Below are 26,381 nucleotides of genomic sequence, written 5' to 3' on the forward strand. Positions count from 1 at the left end.
ACTTCGTATTGTTACTCCACTGAAGACCTTTGTAAAGACGCCACACAGCGATGCAGTGAAGTGCCCTTAAGGCCAAAACACACTTTTACCAGAAACCTTCTCTGTGTGTGTGTGTGTGTGTGTGTGTGTGTGTGTGTGTGTGTGTGTGTATGTTTGTGTAACCCAGCTGCCAAAATGAGACAAATGAGACGGGTGTCATTCTGGTCTTGTAACGATTGTTGTTCTAAGAAGAAGTCTCCTGCTTCTTCTCTGTGTTTTCACCCTCAGAATGAGCCATTGCCTTAATGTGACATCTTTGAAGGAGTGTTTTATTAATAAATAAGTAATCCAAAAAGTCAAAATAAGGTAAGTCAGCAGAGCAAAGTGAAAGTAATTACACATGTAATTAAATTGGGGGACAAAAAAGACGATGTTTCACCATCATCATCCTTCTCCTCACGAGGTCATGCGTACGTCTGGCGTAATGGCGGAGCTTTGATCCTCCCTGCTGTTGACAAGCACCTGCTGGGATATGTCGCTTTGCCGTTTCCATAGCGACTCTTCCCCTGGCTTAACTTGGTGGGTGTCTCCATCTGCAGTTAGAGGCGGGATCAAGCCGCCTGGCTGGACGTCTTCGATGACGAGACGTTCGACTTCCGCGGAAGAAAGGCCATGAAGTTGTGATGGTGAGAGTTCGCCTTTTGGATGAGTGGGCAGACAGGAGGATTGTGGGTAATGCAGCTCCTCACTGATGGGGTAATAAAAGGTGGAGGACGACGCTGTGGCAGCGGGAGGTGACGGCTCAGCTTCATCCTGGGGAAGAAAGAAAGATGGCAGAGGTAAGATGTATTAGGATGAAGATGACGAAAGACTGCATTCATTTATGACTCATGTATGGATAAGCGGTTACTGGGATTTACTTTAGTAGGACACCTGAGCCTGAAGATGACATCACAGCAGAGTCCTCTGAGCCACAATAGAGTTAATTACATGATGACGAGTGTCAGAAGATGACAATGGCGGCAGGCAAGAATTACGACGCGTTAACAACATTCAGTCGTCATGCACACTACAAACACTAATGCCTGTTGTGTCCAATCCAGTTGTCAGCACAGTACGGGGTTAAAAGTAACAGGATCACATACATGTTATAATGGCTGCTGCAGAATGGCGTATATCTGCAGTATATCTGCATACATGTACAGGACAAACGCCCGGTTAGATGCATGTGAGAACACAATTGACTGCTTGACCATGTTTGGTGGATGATCATGTGCCTTGACAGCGAAACCATCATGCGGTAAAACATGAAGGGGCGTCATCATCAGGACCACGCTCGTCAAAGTAAGACTTCCAAGAAGAGAGGAAGTAAAAAACTTGCAGTGTCATGTTTGAGCCACAAGACGACGCTCACACACACCTGATTGACAAGAACACGAGGACTCATCTCTCACTGTGAAGCAACATTCTTGTTCCACATCACCTCGGTTGTGTCGTGTACCAAGACATGTTTGAAACACTATGGCGCAGCACTCACCGTGTTGATGGAGTGGCCGGGTCCCCGCTGTGCCACGATGGCGCCGGAGAGGGCTTTGATCCAGCTGTGCATGTCCTCTGGACTGTCAGTCTGACAAAATAAAACATGTCATGATGTGTAGCTATAGTTTCGCTTCGTATCCTGGAGAAAAAAGGTGTGTGGGGTGATTACCTGCAAGTAGAATGTTCTGGAGCTGGTGATCATCTCAAACAGGTTGTCCCTCATCATCAGCTCACTGTAGAACACATTGTTTAGGTGTAAGGATCTAAAAGTTACTTTATTTTCTTCTGCAGCCTAACTAGGCAGCAAACTAGAAGTCTAATTAAAAAGTGCACCGTGCTGGTAGGATCACTCTAGCCCAGTGGTTCTCAACTGGCTTGGCTGCAGGACACACTATCACCCTTTAATGATAAGCGGTGACTCAAATCGCAGAGATTTTACAAATATAATTTATTTATTGAGGTAGTGCAAAATTACTCAAAGTGCAAGCAGTAAACACGTTTAATGAACATATTAGAAATCAGGGTATTCTTTAAATAGTCGACCATTCAATTCGGAGGAGTCTGATTCGACTATTAACTTCCCCCTCTGTGTGACGCAAGAGAGTTAATACCCGCTGAGACCCAGCGTACAGCAAGGGTGTTGGGAGGATAAATCGATTGTGTTCATCGTGTCTTCTATAAATATTTAGTAAAAAACTCTTGTGTACAGACAAATAGTGTTTAGAGAGTAAGACGGAATTCACATCTGCTTTCAATTTCGCTGCTTCCAGTCACTGCTTCCTGGTGTGACGTCACATGTCTGAATTAAACAACTGGCAGTGTTTTGGTCCGACAGACACTTTTCATCCAACCTGTTGGAGTTTGAGAGGTGCTGCAAAGAGGAATGGGCTAACCTGCCCGAAGATAGGTGTGTCAAGCTTGTGGCATTGTATTCAAAAAGACTTGAGGCTGTATTTTCTGCCAAAGGTGCATCAACAAAGTATGGAGCAAAGGATGTGAATAATTGTGACTTTTTTTTCTTTGAAAAATCACAAAAAGGCGCTAGCTAACAGCATGATTGCAAATTGTTGATCGCTTCTCTGGGACTGCTTTTGTGAATGTGCAAATATATAATAAACATGTACGAGTGTACTAGACAGCCATGAGTTACAGTCTTATTTGTTAAAAAGAGATGTATTCAATTTAATTTGTAATTGTGAGAAATATGTTAATGTTTATATTCTACTCAATATTTTAGGATTATATTGTTTTATTCTATTAAGTAGATTACTAAAAAAGTGTTTTGGTCTTCTTCTATGACAGCAGGTTTTAAATAGCACGGCAGAACCTTTGTCGCTACCTTAAGGAGTATTAAGATATGACATCTTGCTGCAGGAAAGAGACCAAGACTGACAGAATTATAATAAACTATTTGATTACCTCTGTTTGCACTCCTGGACTTTAAGAATGTCCTTTAGATGGATGACTCGCAATGCCCCCCTGTCCTGTCAGAAGGCAGAGAGAGCAGATGCTTAATCAGTTAGCGACATCACTTGTGCACATGCCAAGTTGAATGAAGCTACAAACTCACCAAGTCTGACTTGAAGTAGCTGAGAGCATTTTCATCCAGGATAAAGTACCTGCGCTTCCATGTTTTCATCTGAGAAAGCGTCAACATAATACCAGGAGAAGTTGTCAACAGTATGTTTGTTTAAGTTGTGTACTTCTGACATGATAAAAACAGGCTGTGTTGGTGTGGGTGGGTGTGTGGCTCACCACAGCTCCCTGTTTTACACAGTACCCCGCCTTGATGACGGCCTGGTCTTGCGCTTCTCTGGACAGGAAGTAAGGTGACTGGTTGTGGCCCCGCCTTAAACCTCCACGCTCTACCCCATCCTGCCCCTCGCCCCGCTCCTACCGCACAACAAAGTAGACGTGCACATAGACTCAAGCATTTGTTTGAACTTCACTGTGTTGGAGATGCCATGATAATAAATTCAAATAATAATTATTTGTATTTTTTTAATGTCAAACATTAGCATTACCATAAAACACAGCAACACTGCAGAGTCACTGTTTGTTGTAAAGTCAAGTTTTCCAGTCTGGAACTCAAAGCAGTGATCAAGCATGTCGAGGCGTGCACACGTAGCACATGCATCCACGCATACCAGCGCACGCGTCCAGGCGTGTCAGGACAGCACCAAATGAAAGCCTCACCTGAGTAGCTGTGACGATGGGCACTCCTCCAATGATTTCAGTCTTGTAGGAGACTCCCAGGACTTCCTGTTGGGTGTCTGCCACCATAGCCACGCTGACCTTTGGCACCTGGAAGTAAGCAACAACCGCGCTGACTCATAACATAGGCTGTTGTCTTGATAAACACCCACCCAGAAAAAATTAATAATTCCTAAAAGACATTCATTCTTAAACTGAAACAACTCTTTCAGTAACTCTGTCTCTTAAAGAAAGAGGACTGATAATGTGTCTGCTTCGGGCTGTGGGTCCTCATTTGGAAATGTTGCCTCGGACAAGAAAATTGCCTCAGCAGGGGGAAAATATGTTTACGCCCTTTTACCGTAACTCTTGGTATTTCAATAAGGCAGACGCCCGACATTGAAACCACCAAAAAAAGATCATGCAAATACACAGATTAGGTATACCATACACTGCACCACAATGTTCAGTACATGCTTTGCTCTTCTTTTGGATATATTGTATTTGTTAGAGTCTAAACATCTTATTTCCCCCTAAATCCGGGCATTGGAAGTGTTAACATTCTGGAGTGTTTGAAACTCATGCAACTTAAAATTTCTACATTACTACTCAAATATAGGCTAAAACGGTCTACAAAAAAAATCCCATATTGAATTTCTAGTTGGGTTGGTTATCTGTAAAGGGTAAGATCAATTATTATGTTATGCATTTTATCGCAAAAAAACATTTTAACAAAAAAGCCAAAAATACTTTTCAGCAAACATTAATTTTTCAGAGATATTCATCAACATTCCATGCATCAGTCAAAGGACAGTTGCTTTTAAAATAGCTCCTTGTCGAACTAACTTAATACAGAATACATTGCAGTATGAAGAAGAACCTCCAGGTTCTGTAACAGCTTCTTCCCTCAGGTCGTAAGACTATTGAACGCATCATAATAATCCCCTCAATTCCCCCCAAAAATGGATTAACTCGCTGGAATATAAAGACAATATAACATACATCCATAAACGTGGATGCATATGCAAAACTGCAATAATCTGTACAATAATCTATTTATTTATATCTGCACCTTATTGCTTTTTTATCCTGCACTACCATGAGCTAATGCAACGAAATTTCGTTCTTATCTGTACTGTAAAGTTCAAATTTAAATGACAATAAAAAGGAAGTCTAAGTATAGAGCAAAGGTTGCTTGCAATTCAGCTTCTCAATTTTTGTAAAAGATTAGGACATTATATATCTACACAAAAATAAAAAACATGTTTATTTTTCTGTGTGCTAATAATTTGTTCCTTTTGTTTTGTAAACAATATTGTATTTTTATGGTTATTGTCTGATTCTATACTACTAATGATTGTATGTATCTAATGTAGAGATGTGTTTTTTTTATGTGGTAGGATTGGTCATGTATGATTGTGTGTATTTATGTTTGTTTAGTGTTGTACATGTATCAAAGCATTGTGAAATGTTAGACCTCAGGAAGAATAGCGGCTGCTAATGCAGCTGCTATTAGTGATCTTAATAAACAAACCTGCAGGCTAGCAGGCTGCTCTGTACATAAACATGCTATGCTCCAATCAGGTAGCATTGACCATTTATGGATGATAGTGGAAAGAGTAGCGGGAGGACACCGGGGTCGTGAGTGCAATGTTTTGGAAAGGAATTCAGGCACTGTTTTGTAAATGAATGTCAGATATTATACGTTTGAGTAAATTGGTGTCTCACAGTTATCTTGGTGGCTTTGTTGAGAGCAGCGATCCATTCCACCAAGTCTTGTTGGTCGTTGGCCTGCAGGTAGAACTTCCTCATTGCTGCGTTTATAACTGCGTGTGTGAAAGAAGATACAAATGGGAAAATGTCATCATGTTTCAGAATGAGGATACACACTGGTACCGCTTCCTCCCAGAGGCGAACCGCAACAGGAAGTGGTGAGAGACAAAAGGCGGGGAAGAAAAGTGTGAGACAGACACACGGGAAGACGAGGCAGGGAAGGGACTACCGAAGGAAGCAAGGAAAGGGAGGAAGCGCACCTGCACCTTTTCAACACAGATGTTTGTCAACATGTTTGAAATGAATCATTCCAGAACCTTTCTATGTGACCACGGTGACCACCTGACTTATGCATGTTCTCTGTGACAACTTACCAAAGCAGAACTCTGTCTTTGGCCTCGTTTTGGCGGCATCGCTCACCTGCAGGCAAAAAAAAAAAAGACACTGCTGGTTTGCTTTACCTCACGCACATGGCTTCCTATTAGTTTGTCATGTGCACGTACTCACCTTGGAGATGTAGGAGAGGTTGAGAGATCCAACGTTCTTTGCTCCTTCCGGAAGATTCTATGCAAATAAAAGAACATTGCCATTGTTGTCATGGTGGCGACATACACACACATATACACTCACCTGTGGGTTGTCCATGTACCAAAGCAGGTTGCGCTGCTCCGTGCTAAGGATGAAGTAGCGGCGCAGGAACTTGCCACTGTTCTCCATCTCCTCAATGTCCAGAAAGCCGCAGATGCGATTCTGTCGGTCTACGTACGGCATGGCGACATCTGCAGGCTCCACCCGCGCTGTGACATCACAGGTAGGCTGCAAGGAGGCGGATCAGAGTCAAAACATGCTCGGACTACGCCACATATGGGATGACAAAAACGACTTTTATATCCATCCATCCATTCATTCATTTTCTACCGCTTGTCCCTTTTTGGGGTCGCGGGGGGTGCTGGAGCCTATCTCAGCTGCATTCGGGCGGAAGGCGGGGTACACCCTGGACAAGTCGCCACCTCATCGCAGGGCCAACACAGATCAAGTAAAAACACCTGGAAAACATCAACATCGAACACATCACCCTAGAGGAAGTGTGTGTGTGGCGTGTGTCCCCTTACAAGTCCTGCAGTCACTTGGACGTCACAGAAAACTGGACACAAAGTGACGTCACCACGTTCACAGCTATTCGGTAGCAAACACACTATTCTGTTCACTGTAATGACAGTGTTTCCATTACTGTATTAGCATGTTGCTAACACGAAAACAGAAAATGGCGTCCTGTTAGAATGACTTACATGTAATTAGTTCTCACTGTAGACGCAAGAATTGCTTGTATACCTTCATGTCAGCCGCAAAAGTTAAAACAAATCGTTTTTCGAATGTGGCGAACCAAAACACATCGGAAAAGTATAACTTTCAGACATTATTAACGGGAAGTTTAAAGACTTCCAAAACTAGTCAACTTACAAGTTTGGCTCAGTCCGAGTCCACCTGGCAGCTCACTCCGAGCAGCGTGAAACTCCCTGCCGCTCACCAGCTCACACTTCCGCTTCCGGTTCCCCCCCCCCCCCCCCCCCCCAGTGCTGCACTGACTGCGTAGCACATACCAGTACATATAAAACAAATATTAAATATGGTATTATCAATAATATACTAAGTTACACAGCAGTAGTAGTGTGTTCATAAACATATGAATTCAATAATATTAAAAATATATTCATTATTATTCGGACAGCAAAAAAAAAAATTGTCTATTATGAAAATAGATTTTACATTTGTTTCTACAAGGGTGGAGGTTTTCATGCCCTTTCTGTTTTTTCGACATCATCCTCTTTAGTGAGTGCTAACTGTTGATATAGGGGTGTGGGAAAAAATCGATTCAAATTCGAATCGCAATCCTCACATTGTGCGATTCAGAATCGATTCTCATTTTTTAAAAATCGATATTTTATTTTTAATTATTTATTTATTTATTTGTAATTTTTTTTTTTTATTATTTTTTTAAATTAATCAATCCAACAAAACAATACACAGCAATACCATAACAATGCAATCCAATTTCAAAACCAAACCCGACCCAGCAACACTCAGAACTGCAATAAACAGAGCAATTGAGAGGAGACACAAACACGACACAGAACAAACCAAAAGTAGTGAAACAAAAATGAATATTATCAACAACAGTATCAATATTAGTTACAATTTCAACATAGCAGGGATTAAAAATCCCTCATTGACGTTATCATTAGACATTTATAAAAATAAAAATAAAAAGAACAATAACATGTTCTCCCCGTGACTGCGTGGGTTCCCTCCGGGTACTCCGGCTTCCTCCCATCTCCAAAGACATGCACCTGGGGATAGGTTGATTGGCAACACTAAATTGGCCCTAGTGTGTGAATGTGAGTGTGAATATTGTTTGTCTATCTGTGTTGGCCATGTGATGAGGTGGCGACTTGTCCAGGGTGTACCCCGCCTCCCGCCCGATTGTAGCTGAGATAGGCTCCAGCGCCCCCCGCGACCCCGAATGGAATAAACGGTAGAAAATGGATGGATTTATGGAGTGTCACAGTGGCTTACACTTGCATCGCATCTCATAAGCTTGACAACACACTGCGTCCAATATTTTCACAAAGATAAAATAAGTCATATTTTTGGTTCATTTAATAGTTAAAACAAATGTACATTATTGCAATCAGTTGATAAAACATTGTCCTTTACAATTATAAAAGCTTTTTCCAAAAATCTATTACTCTGCTTGCATGTCAGCAGACTGGGTTAGATCCTGCTGGAATCCTATGTATTGAATGAATAGAGAATCCTTTTGAATCGGGAAAAATCGTTTTTGAATCGAGAATCGTGTTGAATTGAAAAAAAAAAAAATCGATTTTGAATCGAATCGTGACCCCAAGAATCGATATTGAATCGAATCGTGGGACACCCAAAGATTCACAGCCCTAATATAAATGATAACACTTTGAGTTGATAAATATGCAATTTGCCAAGCAGACATAAACGTTTTACATCACTCTCTTCAGTGACGTGCTGTCAGGGGAGACAAGTGAGGCAGTGCCTCACCTTGCCACCAGAGGGGGTAAAAGGCTTGAGATGTTCAAAAACAAAGTAATAAAATACAAATAAGTTTTAATATTTAGATTTAGACTTAGACTTAGACTTGGACAAACTTGAATGATCCACAGGCGAAATTTTTCCACACAGTAGCTCGGTTACAAATTGTGGAAAAGATGGAAAGGACAATAGACTAAAAGCAATATAAAATATAACATATATATGTAATATTTAGATAATATATTTACAGTAAGAAAAACAAATCCAAAAGTATCTATGCCTCACCTTGTGTTCACCGCACGTCACTGTCTCTAGTAGGCTACTGCTGGAATGAAAATGACACACCAAAGTCCTTAGTGAACTTCTTTAAAGGCCTACTGAAACCCACTACTACCGACCACGCAGTCTGATAGTTTATATATCAATGATTAAATCTTAACATTGCAACACATGCCAATACGGCCGGGTTAACTTATAAAGTGCAATTTTAAATTTCCAGCTAAACTTCCGGTTGGAAACGTCTATGTATGATGCGTATGCGCTTGACGTCACGACGGCAACGGAAGTATTCGTACCCAATGTGTCTCCATACAAACTGCTCTGTTTTCATCTAACAATTCCACAGTATTCTGGACATCTGTGTTGGTGAATCTTTTGCAATTTGTTTAATGAACAATGGAGATTGCAAAGAAGAAAGTTGTAGGTGGCACCTACTCACTTGGATAGCAGACGCCTAGCCGATGCTAGCCGCCAACTGCATCTGTGATCGGGTGAAGTCCTTCATCGCGCCGTCGATCGCTGGAACGCAGGTGAGCACGGGTGTTGATGAGCAGATGAGGACTGGCTGGCGTAGGTGGAGCGCTAATGTTTTTGTCATAGCTCTGTGAGGTCCGGTTGCTAAGTTAGCGTCAGCGTCGTTAGCAACAGCATTGTTAAGCTTTGCCAGGCTGAGAATTATTAACCGTGTAGTTACATGTCCATGGTTTAATAGTATTGTTGATCTTCTGTCTATCCTTCCAGTCAGGGATTTATTTATTTTGTTTCTATCTGCATTTGAGCCAGATGCTATCACGTTAGCTCAGTAGCTAAAGAGCTTCGCTGATGTATTGTCATCGAGATAAAAGTCACTGTGAATGTCCATTTCGCGGTCTCGACTCTCATTTTCAAGAGGATATAGTATCCGAGGTGGTTTAAAATACAAATCCGTGATCCACAATAGAAAAAGGAGAGTGTGTGGAATCCAATGAGACCTTGTACCTAAGTTACGGTCAGAGCGAAAAAAGATACACCCTGCACTGCCTCTGTAGTTCTTCACTCTAACGTACCTCATCCACAAATCTCTCATCCTCGCTCAAATTAATGGGGTAATCGTCGCTTTCTCGGTCCGAATCTCTCTCGCTCCATTGTAAACAACGGGGAATTGAGAGGAATCCTTCCTCCTGTGACGTCACGCTACTTCCGGTATAGGCAAGGCTTTTTTTTATCAGCGACCAAAAGTTGTGAACTTTATCGTCGTTGTTTAAATCCTTTCAGCAAAAATATGGCAATATCGCGAAATGATCAAGTATGACACATAGAATGGATCTGCTATCCCCGTTTGAATACAAAAATTAATTTCAGTAGGCCTTTAAGTAGTTACAATTACATTTTGTCAGGGCTCTAAGCAGAATTATATTTGGAGGTCCCCTCGCACAAAATATTTGCACACTTTTTAATTATTGTGAAACTACTTTCATACTTTTTTTTTTTTATCAAACTTGAATTTAAGTTTATTTCTCTTTTGGTCTATGCTTTATATGTGATTTTGGTGTGGTTCCTGTATATTTTGATAATTTCCATGGTGAAAATCGCGGAAATTTCGTGTTTCCTGATCCAAATAACGCGGCAGACGAGAAGTGAGGCAGACACAGGTGGTGCCTCCACGGCTACACACAAAGTGTATTGAGCGCATGCGTGTGAGGGGGCGCGTGCTTGTTGCCGCGGGGGAAAAGGCAGGCCATGAGGCAGCAAGTACCTCTGCCTCAAGGTAGGTGGCGATATATTGTCAACTTGCAGTTCAATGCCTCTGCAGTATTCTGACTCGCCAAGTGGGGGAGCTCAAATAATCAAAAACATGATTGAGTGTGTCAGCAACAAGGCGAAGCAATTGGAGCGTATCACTGCCAGTCTGCACTCTACCAAAGCAGCTTGAGTCTAACACCAGCCAGGGATGTTAAAATAATATCAAGCGGCAGCCATTTAACCATGAAAATATGGAAACGCTGCTGATTGTGTGTTTGATTTAGAAGGTCAGTCTTTAATGCTGTACATTCTTATTATATTACTTTGTAAAACTACTGTATTTATTAATAGCATTCTATTATATAATTTTTTATACAGTATGTCTGATCTAAAAGTTATTGTTTTCTCTTTAAAAGACATGTTAACATTTTGCTGTTTTGGGACGCCAATCACCAATTAAATCGATATGAAATAATTTCAATGAGAGACATTGGTTTGTGATACAAGTACCGTCACACAAGCAATTAAGCTCCTAAATTGAGCTACTACTGCATTTAATTTAAATTATAATTAATTAATGACACATTTAAGTAATTATCCAAACTTATATTTATCAATTACATTTTGTCCCGTTTGGCCCTCCATACTATACAACACCAACTGTGTCAAAGATCTGTACTCTATGGTTTATAAACAGTTGAGATAGAAACCCATTTTAAAACACATTCTGCTCTGTGGGGATTGCATACAGTAACAAAGGTCATGCTTGGTGATTTTATTGTGATCTAAATAAGGGCCGTCACCTTTCATCATTTGAAAATGTTCTTTTTTCCAAAGTACTCATCCTGTGACATAAGCCATTATCAAAAAAAATCAAAAAAATCACCATATTTCATTAATTTGCTGCTTTACTTAAGAATCTTATCTAGGCTAATTTGCAAGGTCTATATTTAGAGGGCAGCTTTGAAAATGATATTTTAAACTATGTTTTTGCATATGCCAATAGGATAATCACGCCGTTATTAATACCGTTTGTGATATGAAATGAGCATGAAGTACCAAATGGGATTTTTAATGTTCCTATTCCACCACATGATCACATGAACGTGAATGTGAGACACACGCACACAGGCACACACACACACATTCCTTGCCATCTGTTAACATAAGTTCAAAAATAGCCCTACCAGAAGCTTCACCAAAGATAGGCGGAGCTGTGTTCACGTTGCCGTCCTTGCAGAGAGTTTAGTCTCCATAATGATCTTTAGATGCCAATACAAGGTTGTTTACGTCAATATCAGTGTCTAAGAGTCAAGGCCCAACAAGAAATGGAACCTTTTCCCGACCAGTTCATGGAGTTCCACCCTATCCACGGAACCAACGTGCAACTGGACCCCTTGTCCACGCAGGCCACGCGGGTCGAAAGCTTTGCCAATGGAGTATGCTTCAGCAAACACCCCCTCAAGCCAGGGGAGATATTCCTCATAGAGATCGAGGACAAGGAGCTCGGCTGGTGTGGCCACCTCCGGATAGGCCTGACCGCCAAGGACCCCATGAGCTTGGAGGTGGTTCCTGAATACTCTATACCGGAATTGACAGACCAGGGCGACAGCTGGGTTTTCGCTATCACTCGCAACCACAATAAAATCGTGGAGGAGGTCGACGAGGGAGAAGGTGGGCAGGATCCCGCGGGGGGTCACAGACTGGGTCAGGGGGAGGAGGAAAATGAAGGTGACACAAACAACAAACCTAAAACTTTTTTCACTGACTCTCATTTGTACATTGAGAACGTCCGGATCCCCAGAGACAAGCTGGTTGGCCGCAGCCGACCTGGACGTTACAGCCACATTCTGGACGACTTGTACAAGACTAATGCGCTTCCGCCGACAGCCAGACGTAGCCGGATAGGAGTTCTGTATGTATCCAAAGGCCCACATCTAGCTGACATGCACATTGTCATTAACGGGGAGGACATGGGGGCTTCTGCGAGAGGCATCCCCACCACGGAGCCCATTTATGCCGTAGTGGACGTGTTTGCTGCTACTAAGTGTGTCAGGATTGTGCAGGTGGAGTATGGATGTGAGTATCACTGTTGCATGATGGAAGCGGTTTTTTGTGTCAATTTCGTATCTTTAAAAGTCCCCCATTTCAGTCTCATCCTTGCAGACACTGTGCAGAAAGTCCATCCAGAAACACATCGTCCACAGAATGGCCATTGACTGGTTGGCCCTGCCAGAAGCATTAAAGCACTACTGCAAGTATGAGTGAGGACTGAGGATCTTCCGTGGGAACTAAACTGAGACTCTATAGATATTGTGAATGGATGCTGTTTGTTAGACCAGGATGCTTAATTGCGGAACTAAAAGCCAGTTCACCTAAAAGAAGTGACAGCTTCATTCAGCTGGAAGACTTTTTGTCCATTTGTGTCCATTCAGATGAACTTGTGAGGTCAGAGGTCATTGAGGGAGCTATGAGGCGTAGCTCGGTTGGTAGAGCGGCCGTGCCAGCAACTTGAGGGTTCTGGGTTCGATCCCCGCTTCTGCCATCCTAGTCACTGCTGTTGTGTCCTTGGGCAAGACAGTTCGTCCACCTGCTCCCAGTGCCACCCACACTGGTTTAAATGTAACTTAGATAATGGGTTTCACTATGTAAAGCGCTTTGAGTCAATAGAGAAAGGCGCTATATAAAATATAATTCACTTATAAGGGCTCAGTGGGGTCTTCCACATCCAGACTCATCCAACCGTGCCTTTAAATCTCGGAAAAAAGGCCTTCCCCAATCATTCCCATAATTTTGGAACCACAATACAGATTAAATTGTGCCAATGTGATATATTTTTTTAAGAATATTGGTTGATTAAAAATAACTGAAACTTTTTTTTTTTTCTACTTTTTATTGACATCTTCTCCCTTAATTTAGTACAGTGTTACCTCAACTGAAGAGTATTTTGAAATAAGTTGTGCCGCTAATTGTTATGCTTTAAGTTGCAAGCAAAAATCTGATACACGCATCTCACCAGCTAGAGATGGACATAGCTTTGTCTTTGCAACCATGGTAAGGAAAAAAGTGAGTTTGAAGGACAATGCTGAGAAGAAGTAGTGTATGATATTATTTGAATTGAAAAAATAAATAATCAAAAACATGACCGAGTGTGTCGTTCACTCGACGAAGCAGTATGAGCGTATCACTGCTTGTCTGTACCATACAGGATGAGTCTAACGCCAGGCAAGATTGTTCAAATAATGTCAAAATGTGGACATTCATCCATGAAGATATGAAGAAGCTGCTAATGGTGTGTTTGATGGAGAAACAGCTTGTAGGAGATACCATAGAAGTCCACTCACCAATTTATACACTATTATAACATTACTTTATAATGCTTTTCTTTTTAAAAGGCATGTTACATGTTAAAATTGTGCCATATTTGGGGCCAAGCACAGATTAAATTGATTTAAATTAATTCAATGGGCAAGTGTTTTGAATTAAGAGCGTTGTCACAGAACCAAGTTGAGGTACTACTGTATATGCCCATATGTTCATTATACACTTGTGGCAAATTCCAGTGGTTCCATCTAGTACTGTATTTTATTTTATATTACATGAATATTTGAGTTTTGTATTATTCAAAGTTTTTGTCCTAGAAAACTGCAAACAGCAGTGTGTTAAACATTTGTCCAAATCCAAATATTAAAAAATATGAATGTATGTGTGTGTTTTTATACATTTATTTTGATTTATAATGTATTACATTTGTTTGAATATAATTCACTGACTGTTACATTACATGTAGGGCACACATGTGTAATGAGAACCAACAGAGGAGCTGCACAAATGCCTTCATTAAAGTAATAATGCAGTACGTATTCATTTAACAATATGTTTATGATTGTTTGTAGTTTTCAGTATGTAAAATGCATTGCATCATACTGAGAGCTGTTTCTATGCTGTCTATGCTATCTCAGTATGCTGAAGTATGGACTGCCGGGGCGAATCACCAAATCCTGGGCCCCCATACACAGGACTCCTAAGGGGCCCCCAATCCCACGCTAAACCCAACCACATTCACACACACTTGGTATGTTTACATGCACTAAAAAGCACTACATGTACAGAAACCAGCTTTTTAAAACACATGTAAAAACCTATTAGGTTTTTTGACTTTTTAAAGATGGGATTAACATATCTTTAACATTTTTAAATGATCATAAGTTAGTTTGGGTTTTACAAAAACGTGTCAACAAATGTATTATAGAGTGGCCAAAATATTAATTTAAATAATCATACAACCTGCCATTATTCATTTTAATATGATTATAAATCTGTCAACTTTTATTTTACTTCAGACTAACATTTTAATAATACATCATTATTATTTAAATTTATATCAATATTAGTGCATCTCCTAGGAGATAAGTCTCCCCCTGTCTTTAAAACGTAGTAACGGCTCTGTTTCTAACTTGAATCGAGGGTCTTTGAGTGCACCACAGTTATTGGCAAAGAGATGCAAAGGTGAAACTCGTACATAACGTTCTCCTATCCTGTCACAGATAGATTTTCTTCTACCATCTCTCCTTGTTCCAAATTGATGTTGCTGTGTGTAAATGCTTGAAGGTGAGCTTTCTGATGACGTTGTGTTGTATATTGTATATAGTATACTATAATAATATAATATATCAGTATATTTTAAATACTGTATGAGGTGGCGACTTGTCCAGGGTGTACCCCGCCTTCCGCCCGAATACAGCTGAGATAGGCTTCAGCACCCCCGCGACCCCAAAAGGGACAAGCGGTAGAAAATGGATGGATGGATATAATATGTAGATATTACATATATGTATATTTTATATTGCCATGGTAAATTTTTGGTCTACTTTATACCTTTTGTTTTCGCCCTCTTTTTGTGCCTGTATGCATTGTACCTGAGCTACTGTGTGGAACAACTTCCCTTGTGGACTAATAAAATGTGTCTAAGTCTAAGTCTAAGTTATGTGACATCTGTGTTTAGTGAGGTGTTCCAAGCTAGGTTTGCCTATTCAGGTGGAACGAACCCATTCACATTTTTGATTGGACAGTCAGGATCAACATTGCTCCAGCTTTCACTTGCTGCCGTGAGCTCAAAGACGAGGAATTTCAGACCAATGCTGCTCCTGCTGGACTAGTATTAAGTGACTTTTGATGCTCAAATCAAAATGATAATGCTAATGTTAGCTATTGGAAATTTGCGTGGTACCAATAAATCAGTGGCGTGCGGTGAGGTTCATGGCTGGTGAGGCACTGACTTCATCACAGTCAGATTTACAAACATATGAACCCTAAAGAGTATCTTATTCACCATTTGATTGGCAGCAGTTAACGGGTTATGTTTAAAAGCTCATACCAGCATTCTTCCCTGCTTGGCACTCAGCATCAAGGGTTGGAATTGGGGGTTAAATCACCAAAAATGATTCCCAGGCACGGCGCTGCTGCTGCCCGCTGCTGCCCACTGCTCCCCTCACCTCCCAGGGGGTGAACAAGGGGATGGGTCAAATGCAGAGGACGAATTTCACCACACCTAGTGTGTGTGTGACAATCATTGGTACTTTAACTTTACACTTACAAACTGTAGCACACAAAAAAGCACATTTAATTAAAAAAAACGTTATTATGGTCTTACCTTTACTTATAAGTGCGGGAGCAGTGGTGTTCGTGTTGGAAGAGTCGTGAATGAATGAAATATGAAATCCGCGCAGCAGTCTGCAGGTGTACCTAATGTTGTGTCCCTGTTCACGGCTCCTCCGGCGCGCCGCGCGAGCATTGTTGTTTTTGCACTTTTTGGCTTCTTGTTAAGTGACTTTTTTTGGGTGGATTCGGTCTTGCACGTGGAGGGTTTGGGTGTGGGCTTTGGTTGGTGTGGCGCTCCCGTCTTGGCACCAGGAGGCGGGGTTATGAGACGAGCCTCCAGTTTTATGATCGCTCAGCACAAGAAATATGTTACACACATACAGTTGTTGACAAAATACACTGTACATTATATACCTCAGCTAACTAAACTATGGAAATGTATAATATAATTCATATAGCAATACAGTCTCACTGCACAGCAGGCCAGCAGTTAGCCGAGTCATTGCGCACAATCCATGTTGAGGCACAACGCAGTGACGTGCCTCAACTGGCTGCTGATCACCGCACCGTCTCTTCTCAGTATTTGAACGGCAAATGTGAAAATAAAAATAAAAACAATCTAAAACTGGTGAAGTTAAAAGGAAAATAACTTTAGTATAATCACTGGATACATATAACAATTTAATTAATTGTTTTTCTTTTTACTTTTTTTTTCTTTCCATGATGCCTCCCCTATAGTGACTGCACGCCACTGCAATAAATAGCCACTGCAATAAATAGCCAACAGCGTGATAGTTTCACACTACAGGCGAGAAAAATAATCTCCCGCTGCTCTGGTAGTAGCGTCATGTTTGTAGCGCAATCCAATATAATTTCTTGATAGTGTCTGCTATATAACATCAGCATAGCCATTAGAGATGTAATATTTATGTCAATATTACAGCGGAAATCATGGGAAATGTGTTCATCTTCTGGCAAAACACTACCACTTTGGTCCACCGACGCCGCCAAAATCAACCAAAACTTAAGTGGGACTTTAAATATGCTTGCTAAGTTAAAACTCTGCATTTTTAACGAGTACTTAGGCCTACTACGCTACTGTATTTTATTGTTGGTCATTATGGTGGTACTTGGAGAGCTAGAATGTTTCTGAAATGGTACTTGGTAAAAAAAAACAACCTTGAGAACCACTGGTCTAAGTTATTCTTAATTTGATTCAGAGAACTTAATTATTGAACGTTTAGGCTTGTATTGATTTTTTATGAATTTGTGTTACGTTTTTTTTTATACGTAATATATTTGAATGACAGAACAAAATATTCAAACTGTACAATGGTCCTCCCTGTGCTTTTGGCTAACAACACCTTCACTTACCTTCCCACTTCGCGAACGGAATGACAGTTCAGTTCAGTTCATTTTCAGTTTCAGCAAAAGTGTGTTAATCCTTTTGAAAAAAGACACACAGTTTGTAAAATTATGTGTAAACCAATGAAAAAAACTGTAACAAGTTCCCTTCAGCAGTAGTAGTTCTAAGGTGGTCAAACGCTGCCATCTAGCGCCCACTAAAATAATTGCGGTGGCCGGAGCTCCCGTTTAGTCTCGCGAGAGGAGGCACAAACGGAAAGGCGATCTCACTGTTGACAGTCAGTCATCACCAGTCACCTTGGTAATCATTGGGGATCACGTCCATCACACACAGCATGTCTTTCTGTCGTTTTTTTGGCGGTGAGGTCTACAAGGATCACTTTAAACCAGGTGAGTCTGTAGCAACGTTACGAAATCACTTGAGAGGTGATGTAACCTGTGGTCTGGATTATGCAGCCTAAGGTTAACATGGTGTATTTTAGGCCTGCCATATGTTTATTATTATTAGGTTGTGTTTGCGAGTCAGTAAGTAGACAACAATATATGGATATTGATATAACGTTTTTTATATAGTGGACAGGTATGAGGACTCTGGTCTAAATGAGATGTTCGCTACAGGTGTGTACGTGTGCTCCAACTGTAACCATCCACTGTTCTCAAGTCGGTCCAAGTTTGCTCACTCATCCCCATGGCCCGCTTTCACCGAGACCGTCAGGGAGGACAGTGTGACCAAGATGATGGAGACGCTCACAGCCTTTAAGGTCAGGGAAGTCATCAAAACTACTCCCATCCATGATTTCCCGCTTGATTGATTGATTGATTGAAACTTTTATTAGTAGATTGCACAGTGAAGTACATAGTCCGTACAATTGACCACTAAATGGTAACACCCGGATAAGTTTTTCAACTTGTTTAAGTCGGGGTCCACTTAAATTGATTCATGATACAGATATATACTATCAAATATATACTAACATCATAATACAGTCATCACACAAGATAATCATCAGAGTATATACATTGAATTATTTACATTATTTACAATCCGGGGTGTGGGATATGGGGGGGTGCCTGGAGGTGTTCTTTTAGTGCGGTTTTGAAGGAGGATAGAGATGCCCTTTCTTTTACACCTGTTGGGAGTGCATTCCATATTGATGTGGCATAGAAAGAGAATGAGTTAAGACCTTTGTTAGTTTGAAATCTGGGTTTAACGTGGTTAGTGGAGCTCCCCCTGGTGTTGCGGTTATGGCGGTCATTTACGTTAAGGAAGTAGTTTGACATGTACTTCGGTATCAGGGAGGTGTAGCGGATTTTATAGACTAGGCTCAGTGCAAGTTGTTTAACTCTGTCCTCCACCCTGAGCCAGCCTACTTTGGAGAAGTGGGTAGGAGTGAGGTGTGATCTGGGGTGGAGGTCTAGAAGTAATCTGACTAGCTTGTTCTGGGATGTTTGGAGTCTAGATTTGAGGGATTTAGAGGTGCTAGGGTACCAGGAGGTGCATGCGTAATCGCGTTATTTCAGTTCCGTTTCAGTTTATTTGGAACATGCATCCGATACAATGTAATGCATCGCACATTTCCAGTTGTTTCATTACAGCACGTCCGAAAAGGAGTAAGAAGAAGCTGAGTTTATTTAATCCTACCCCTTTTCATACCATAGCAATTTTATCCTATTTTCTTGTTCTCTGTAACAGAACAGTGAACAAATAAATAATAAACTAATTATATACTATAGTAAGTAAACAAATATTAAATGCATAAATTATCTTTGTCTCAAAAACAAAACAAAAAAAAAAGGGTTCAAGATATTCATCATAATTCTTGTTCTGTGTACTTTGTGAACACTTGTAGTTTGAACAATCTCTTAAGCTGAATCTTTGTTTGATTTATTTGGTTAATCCATTCCATAATTGAATTCCACATACTGATATGCAAAAGGTTTTAAGTGTTGTGCGAGCATACCTATGTTTTAAATTAGATTTTCCTCGAAGGTTACATGTCTCCTCTTTTGTTGAGAAGAAATGTTGTACATTCTTGGGTAGCAGGTTATAGTTTGCTTTGCACATAATTTTAGCTGTTTGCAAATGCAACAAATCGTTGAATTTCAATATTTGTGATTTAATAATTAAAGGGTTTGTATGTTCTCTATATCCAACATTATGTATTATTCTAATTGATCTTTTTTGTAACACCGTTAGTGATTGAAGCGCACATTTGTAGTTGTTTCCCCATATTTCTGCACAAAAACTCAGATATGGTAACACTAGCGAGCAGTAAAGAATATGAAGTGATTTTTGGTCTAGAACATGTTTTGCTTTAATCATTATTGACGTGTTTCTTGCTACTTTATGTCGTATATTTTTTTACATGAGATTTCCAATTCATTTTACCATCTATTAGTACACCCAAAAATGTGTTTTATTTTACCCTTTTCAATGTCTACTCCATCTATTTGTATTTGTGTTTGACTTTCTATTCTACTGTTACCAAATAGCATTATTTTAGTTTTACTGAGATTCAAAGATAGTCTGTTTTGGTCAAACTTGTAGGTTCTGTGTGGCAAGTGCGGCCAAGGCCTGGGTCATGAATTTTTTAACGGCGGGCCGGAGGAGGGCATGTCACGATTTTGAATATTCAGTCACTCGCTCAAGTTTGTCCCCAGCAAAGGTAAGACAAGCACTTTAAAGCATACTTATAACCATATTACTACACTCAGCAATTACACTCTCTAAGGACTTTTGGAATATATTTGTTCAAGCATACCATTACACTGAATTGGTGCCATTTGATTGTAATCTCTCCAAATAAACGTACATTTCTGTCTTTTTTCAAATCTCAACCAGATAATACACATATTTAACTACTCAATATATGCATTGGCCCATCTCAGGCAACATTCTCTATGTACAAGGTTCCTATGAAAAATACTGTATGTCTCATTTGAGTAACAGCACCGAATGTAACAGGAGTGAGTTTTTAGCAAAGACTGAGCAAATACATACAATTATTTATGCTAATTGCTTGTTGACACTAAGCACATTATAGATATTCAACTAAAAAGTATTTTACAACAAAAAATATTAGTATAAGTAACAGGACTGTAAATAAAATATTATAGATTATTTATCGAACTGCAAGGTTCCTTGACAGTAATATTACAATTTCGTCCATTCATCCATCCATTTTCTACTGCTTGTCCCTAAAGTATGTATATTTGTCAATAGGCTGGGTGTAATTAGCCCTTTCCACTGTTTTACTTTCTTAAATATAGCATTTTAAACATAATATACGTTTGTAGGTTTAAAACAACCTTTTAAACTTGGTTTAGTTTCCTTATGGTATTTTTATCGCCCCGTTTTAATCATGGGTTGGAAATGCAACACACTTTTGTTTTCCAGTGCACAACTAAAATGTTTGAATGGTAAATAATAAACCTGAATCTATACAGAACAATAGATTCATCCACCATCACTTTAGGCCTTCCCATGGCCTACAGAAGATATGAATTAATCAAATTCCTGTGGACATGTGACTTGTGAAAATAGTCAACATATTCACAGGGGTTAATGTGTTAATTTGAACAAAAAACATATTTATTTTATTTTTAAAGGTATATTAACATAGTGTTTTTGTGATAAGAAGTAATACAAATAATATAACATGATATTTTACATAAAAAATGGTTAAAGGCACACTTCTATCTTCCATCCCTCCATCCATTTTTTACCGCTTGTCCCTTTTGGGGTCGCGGGGGGTGCTGGAGTCTATCTCAGCTGCATTCGGGCGGAAGGTGGTGTACACCTTTTAAATATTATTTTAAAATTATTATTATTACTGCTATTATTTTCACTATTTTAGTTTTGTATTGATCTGTTAATTTATTATTCAAATGTAATTGTTTATATATGTTTTGAAATATATTTTATAAAACATTTTTAAATTATGTATTTTTTTTGTTATTCTCCATGCCTCAAAGGTTGTGTTTATTTGTGTTGCAACTTGGCCTATGCATGAAATGTGCTATATAAGTAAAGTTTGATTGATCAATTGATTATATTTCATGGTTAAGTAAAATGTTAGGAAGTAGGGATAGGCAGCAAATGCTATTTTCCCGTGTTCAAAGTAGTGACTTGTCCAGGGTGTACACCGCCTTCTGCCCACATGCAGCTGAGATAGGCTCCAGCAACCCCCGCCACCCCAACGGTAGAAAATGGATGGATGGATATATATATATGTATATATATATACATATACATATATATATATATATATATATATATATATATATATATATATATATATATATATATATATATATATATATATATATATATATATATATATATATATATATATACATAGGGCAGCACGGTGGCAGAGGGGTTAGTGCGTCTGCCTCACAATACGAAGGTCCTGAGTAGTCGTGAGTTCAATCCCTCGGGATCTTTCTGTGTGGAGTTTGCATGTTCTCCCCGTGACTGCGTGGGTTCCCTCCGGGTACTCCGGCTTCCTCCCACCTCCAAAGACATGCACCTGGGGATAGGTTGATTGGCAACACTAAAATTGGCCCTAGTGTGTGAATGTGAGTGTGAATATTGTTTGTCCATCTGTGTTGGCCCTGTGATGAGGTGGCGACTTGTCCAGGGTGTACCCCGCCTCCCGCCCGATTGTAGCTGAGATAGGCTCCAGCGCCCCCCGCGATCCCGAAGGGAATAAGCGGTAGAAAATGGATGGATGGATATACATATATATACATATATACAGTATATATATATGTATATATATATATATATATATATATATATATATATATATATATATATATATATATATATATATATATATATATATATATATATATATATATATATATATATATATTTATTTATCAGTCACACCATATTTTTACATGCTGATAATTACAATAATAAACTAACCGCAAAATTAAAAATGTTTCAAAAAAGGCAAACTGTTTTAGAAGTAATTAAAATGAGAAAATAAATTATCAATATAAAATACAACAAGATAGAATAAGTAAAGATAGTAGGTTTGAATAGATACTGTGATAACAATTTTAACAGAAATTCACAATCAATAAATATATGGTAAATTGTATTATATTCTCCTATGTCTGTAAATATCCTTGAAAATTATATAAAATGAAATCCAGTTTCAAAAAATATATATGATAAAAATGTTGAATTGTTTGTCATTTACTTACATCATATATATATATATATATATATATATATATATATATATATATATATATATATATATATATATATATATATATATATATATATATATATATATATATATATATATATATATATATATATGTATATTACAGTTCATTTACCATGCATTTATACATTATGGTTCCTGAGGATGTAAATGGCACCAATTCCATGTATGAATTTCCCAGACATGACATTCAACTGATTAGTAATATTAGGTTATCATAATAGTGATTATGTTCTATATTTTCTTTTTCCCAGGCAAGGACAAGCAATAAAGAGTGAGTTTCGACAAGTCCAGAGACTCCAAATGTCCAGGAGGAGAGTATGATGCGGCCAAGAGAAAGTCCTGGGAAGGACATCTTGTCTGTTGAAGTATCTCACATTACATTCTGTAACACTCTTCATGTTTAAGATCAGTATTTATTAGTAATAATATAGATTTTTTGCTGATATAAGTCGGCCACATGATCTATGCACTTACAATCTGCACATTGTGCATGTTATAATATTGAATAATGCTAATTGGTAATAAAATGCAAGTAAGAATGTTGGTGTTGTTTGCTGAGTATTCACTAGAGGGAGCTGTTCTCTCGTGTTGTCACTTTAACCTTCTCTCTCCAAGCAGCCTTGTGAGAGTAACGGAGGCAGCATCTTGTATGAGACACACCACTGTACACTTACACGCTTCATCAGCCGTCCACGTTTTTGTGATGACATGTGAACGTCGGTTGGTTGAGTGGCGCGTTCTGGCGCAGCTGCAGGCCGCATTCCTGGTGGCGGCGGCTTGGCGGTGGCGATGAGGTTTTGAGGAGAAGCTGGGCAGCCTCGTTATAGAGACTAGAGAGCAAAGACTGTCATTATACAGGCAACACGCACTCATACTTACACACATGAAAAAGTGTTGGCTGTATTCTTGGATAGGGCACACTCGAGCCGCGACTTTTGAAGTTTTGTTTGTGCTCTTGTAGTTTGTTCACACAAAGTGCACTCAAGTGGTCTTACCACCGACACATTTCGGTGTTGCCCATAACTTGCCCTTACATAGCACAAATGCCCAAGGTGGTCATTATATTTGTGCATACAACAACTTCAATTTATGTGTACAAGCAGACATTGAAGGTGCGTCTTGCTGACACCGCTTGTGTTGTTGCATGGGTTAGGATTTGTGATAGATTAATTACTGAAAAGAGAGCCTTCATCACTTATCATGTCTTCAAGGGCCCAACACTAAATAGAATCATCCAACAGAATGTCCTTACTGCAAAAAGGTATTAACACGATAGAAACGCCATCTTAAACATACTCGGTGAACGTAGTAAATTATCCGTTGACTACAAAGTCACTTAGGAGAGGGTAGACCTCACATAAACATTATTTCTATATATTTACAGCATTTACATTATGTGGCCATTTTTTGTTGTACTCTCTCAAAATAAACTTGAATGTATGTCTTTTTCAACTCTCGAGAAATATAACCTTAGGGGAAAATCAAATTTAAAACATTTGTATGCTGGTACAACACTTAAAACTAGAGATGTCCGATAATATCGGACTGCCGATATTATCGGCCGATAAAAGCTTTTAAATGTAATATTGGAAATTATCGGTATTGGTTTAAAAAAGTACATTTTCTGACTTTTTAAAACGCCGCTGTACGGAGTGGTACACGGACGTAGGGAGAAGTACAGAGCGACAATAAACCTTAAAGGCACTGCCTTAGCGTGCGGGTCCAATCACATAATATCCACGGCTTTTCACACACACAAGTGAATGCAAAGCATACTTGGTCAACAGCCATACAGGTCACACTGAGGGTGGACGTATAAACAACTTTAACACTGTTACAAATATGCACCACACTGTGAACCCACACCAAACAAGAATGACAAACACATTTCGGGAGAACATCCGCACCGTAACACAACATAAACACAACAGCAAAAATACCCAGAACCCCTTTCAGCACTAACTCTTCCGGGACGCTGCAATATACACCCCCGCTACCCCCTACGCCCCCCACCTCAACCTTGTTATATTGTTTAATGTATCCAGCAGGGCATCACAACAAAATTAGGCAGTATAATGTGTTAATTCCACAACTGTATATATCAGTATCGGTTGATATCGGAATCGGTAATTAAGAGTTGGACAATATCAGAATATCGGATATAGGCAAAAAAGGCATTATCGGACATCTCTACTTAAAACCTTTAGCATATCTGTACGTGGAATAGATTAATATGACATCTCTACTTAAAACCTTTAGCATATCTGTATGTGGAATAGATTAACCAAATTAATCAAACAAAGCACCAATATGATTCAGTTTAAGAGACTGTTTAAACCAGAAGTGTTCACAAAGTACACAGAACAAGAATTATGATGAACATTTTGAACCCTTTTTTTTCTTTTTTTTAAATTCAGACAAAGATTATTTATGTATTTAATATTTGTTTGCTTACAATGGTATATTATTTATTTATTTGTTCACTGTTCTGTTACAGAAAACAAGGAAATAGGATAAAGTTGCTATGGTATGAAAGGGGTAGGATTAAATAAACTCTGCTTCTTCCTACTCCTTTTTGGACGTGCTGTAATGAAACAACTGAAATTGTGTGATGCATTACATTGTATCGTATGCATGTTTGAAATAAACTGAAACTGAACTGAACTCTCAATCTGATTATACACGTATTTAGGGCTGCAACAATTCATTGATAAAGTTGATTAGGAAAAAAAAAAGCTTTGTACAGTGCATCCAGAAAGTAAAGTATATATCACTTTTTTCACATTCTGTCATGTTACATCCTTATTACAATATTGAATAAATACATTTGTGTCCGCAAAATTCTATAGACAATACCGCATAATGACTGGATATTATGTCGCTTCGATTAATCGTTTAATGAGTGTAAGTAATAACATTTGATACAATCCAGACCACATGCAGGGCCCGGAACTTTAAGTGGACGTGTTCCGCAGGGGCGCTGAAATAGAGTGCACATGAGAGTGTGCGCGTAATACACACATGTTAAAAGGGCAGTTTCAATGCTGATGATGTGCATTTAATGGGAACAAATATGGTTATGCTAAGCAGAGCAGTCTCTGTTTATGCCAGGGGTGTCAAACTCATTTTATATCGGCAGCCACATGAAGAAACATCTACTCCCCAGTGGGCCGCACTGGTAAAATCATGGCACGATAACTTAAAAATAAAGACAACTTCAGATGGTTTTCTTTGTTTAAAAATAGAACAAGCACATTGTGAAAATGTACAAATCATAATGTTGTTGGGGGTTTTTTTACACTTACATGTTGCGGTCAATAGTACTCTATCTTTATTTGTCGTTACTTATACTTTCTGAACAAATTATGTGATAATGTTCATCAGTCAACTCGTTGGTGTTAATTTCCAATCTATCAAGATAAAAAAATAATATCAAAATCAAATTACAGGATGTTATTTTATGTAGTTTGCTCATTTTCCTCGAATGGTGACTAACATCATGTGGTTTATTATTTTTTTAACGTATGTAGCATCATCTACAATGAATTGCTATTTGTGACATCTAGTGGACACATTTAGAACAGCTGTTTCTTTCATTCAAAAATTTCGGCTCATCTT

At 39.1% G+C, this 26,381-nt stretch overlaps 3 protein-coding genes across 7 annotated transcripts; 2 read left to right on the forward strand and 1 right to left on the reverse strand.

Moving 5' to 3' along the window:
• Positions 1–287: 287 nt before the first annotated feature.
• On the reverse strand, positions 288–17,680 carry LOC133655023 (pleckstrin homology domain-containing family A member 1-like). 5 transcript variants are annotated; one of them, XM_062054921.1, is made up of 13 exons: positions 6,946–7,044; positions 6,403–6,530; positions 6,115–6,300; positions 5,992–6,048; positions 5,859–5,904; positions 5,440–5,537; positions 3,715–3,822; positions 3,274–3,408; positions 3,089–3,157; positions 2,938–3,002; positions 1,688–1,751; positions 1,517–1,606; positions 288–792 (listed from the first exon to the last, which is right to left on the reverse strand). In XM_062054921.1, the coding sequence occupies exons 3-13, from the start codon at positions 6,253–6,255 to the stop codon at positions 436–438; spliced, it is 1,230 nt and encodes a 409-aa protein (XP_061910905.1). In that variant the 5' UTR covers positions 6,256–6,300; positions 6,403–6,530; positions 6,946–7,044; the 3' UTR covers positions 288–435. The 5 variants fall into 5 exon arrangements, with proteins under 5 accessions (XP_061910905.1, XP_061910901.1, XP_061910903.1 ...); XM_062054917.1 differs by having other exon boundaries at positions 3,274–3,411; XM_062054919.1 differs by lacking the exons at positions 6,403–6,530; positions 6,946–7,044 and adding an exon at positions 17,524–17,680 and having other exon boundaries at positions 3,274–3,411.
• neurl2 (neuralized E3 ubiquitin protein ligase 2) lies at positions 11,830–13,689 on the forward strand. Its single transcript, XM_062054916.1, has 2 exons — positions 11,830–12,627; positions 12,701–13,689. The coding sequence occupies exons 1-2, from the start codon at positions 11,877–11,879 to the stop codon at positions 12,814–12,816; spliced, it is 867 nt and encodes a 288-aa protein (XP_061910900.1). The 5' UTR covers positions 11,830–11,876; the 3' UTR covers positions 12,817–13,689.
• Positions 17,681–17,766: 86 nt separating the features above from the next.
• On the forward strand, positions 17,767–25,427 carry msrb1b (methionine sulfoxide reductase B1b). Its single transcript, XM_062054922.1, has 4 exons — positions 17,767–17,904; positions 18,133–18,275; positions 20,063–20,180; positions 23,015–25,427. The coding sequence occupies exons 1-4, from the start codon at positions 17,850–17,852 to the stop codon at positions 23,029–23,031; spliced, it is 333 nt and encodes a 110-aa protein (XP_061910906.1). The 5' UTR covers positions 17,767–17,849; the 3' UTR covers positions 23,032–25,427.
• The last annotated feature ends 954 nt before the right edge of the window (positions 25,428–26,381 follow it).

The sequence above is a fragment of the Entelurus aequoreus genome, linkage group LG08 (genome assembly GCF_033978785.1).
Source record: "Entelurus aequoreus isolate RoL-2023_Sb linkage group LG08, RoL_Eaeq_v1.1, whole genome shotgun sequence".
Taxonomy (NCBI): Eukaryota; Metazoa; Chordata; class Actinopteri; order Syngnathiformes; family Syngnathidae; genus Entelurus; species Entelurus aequoreus.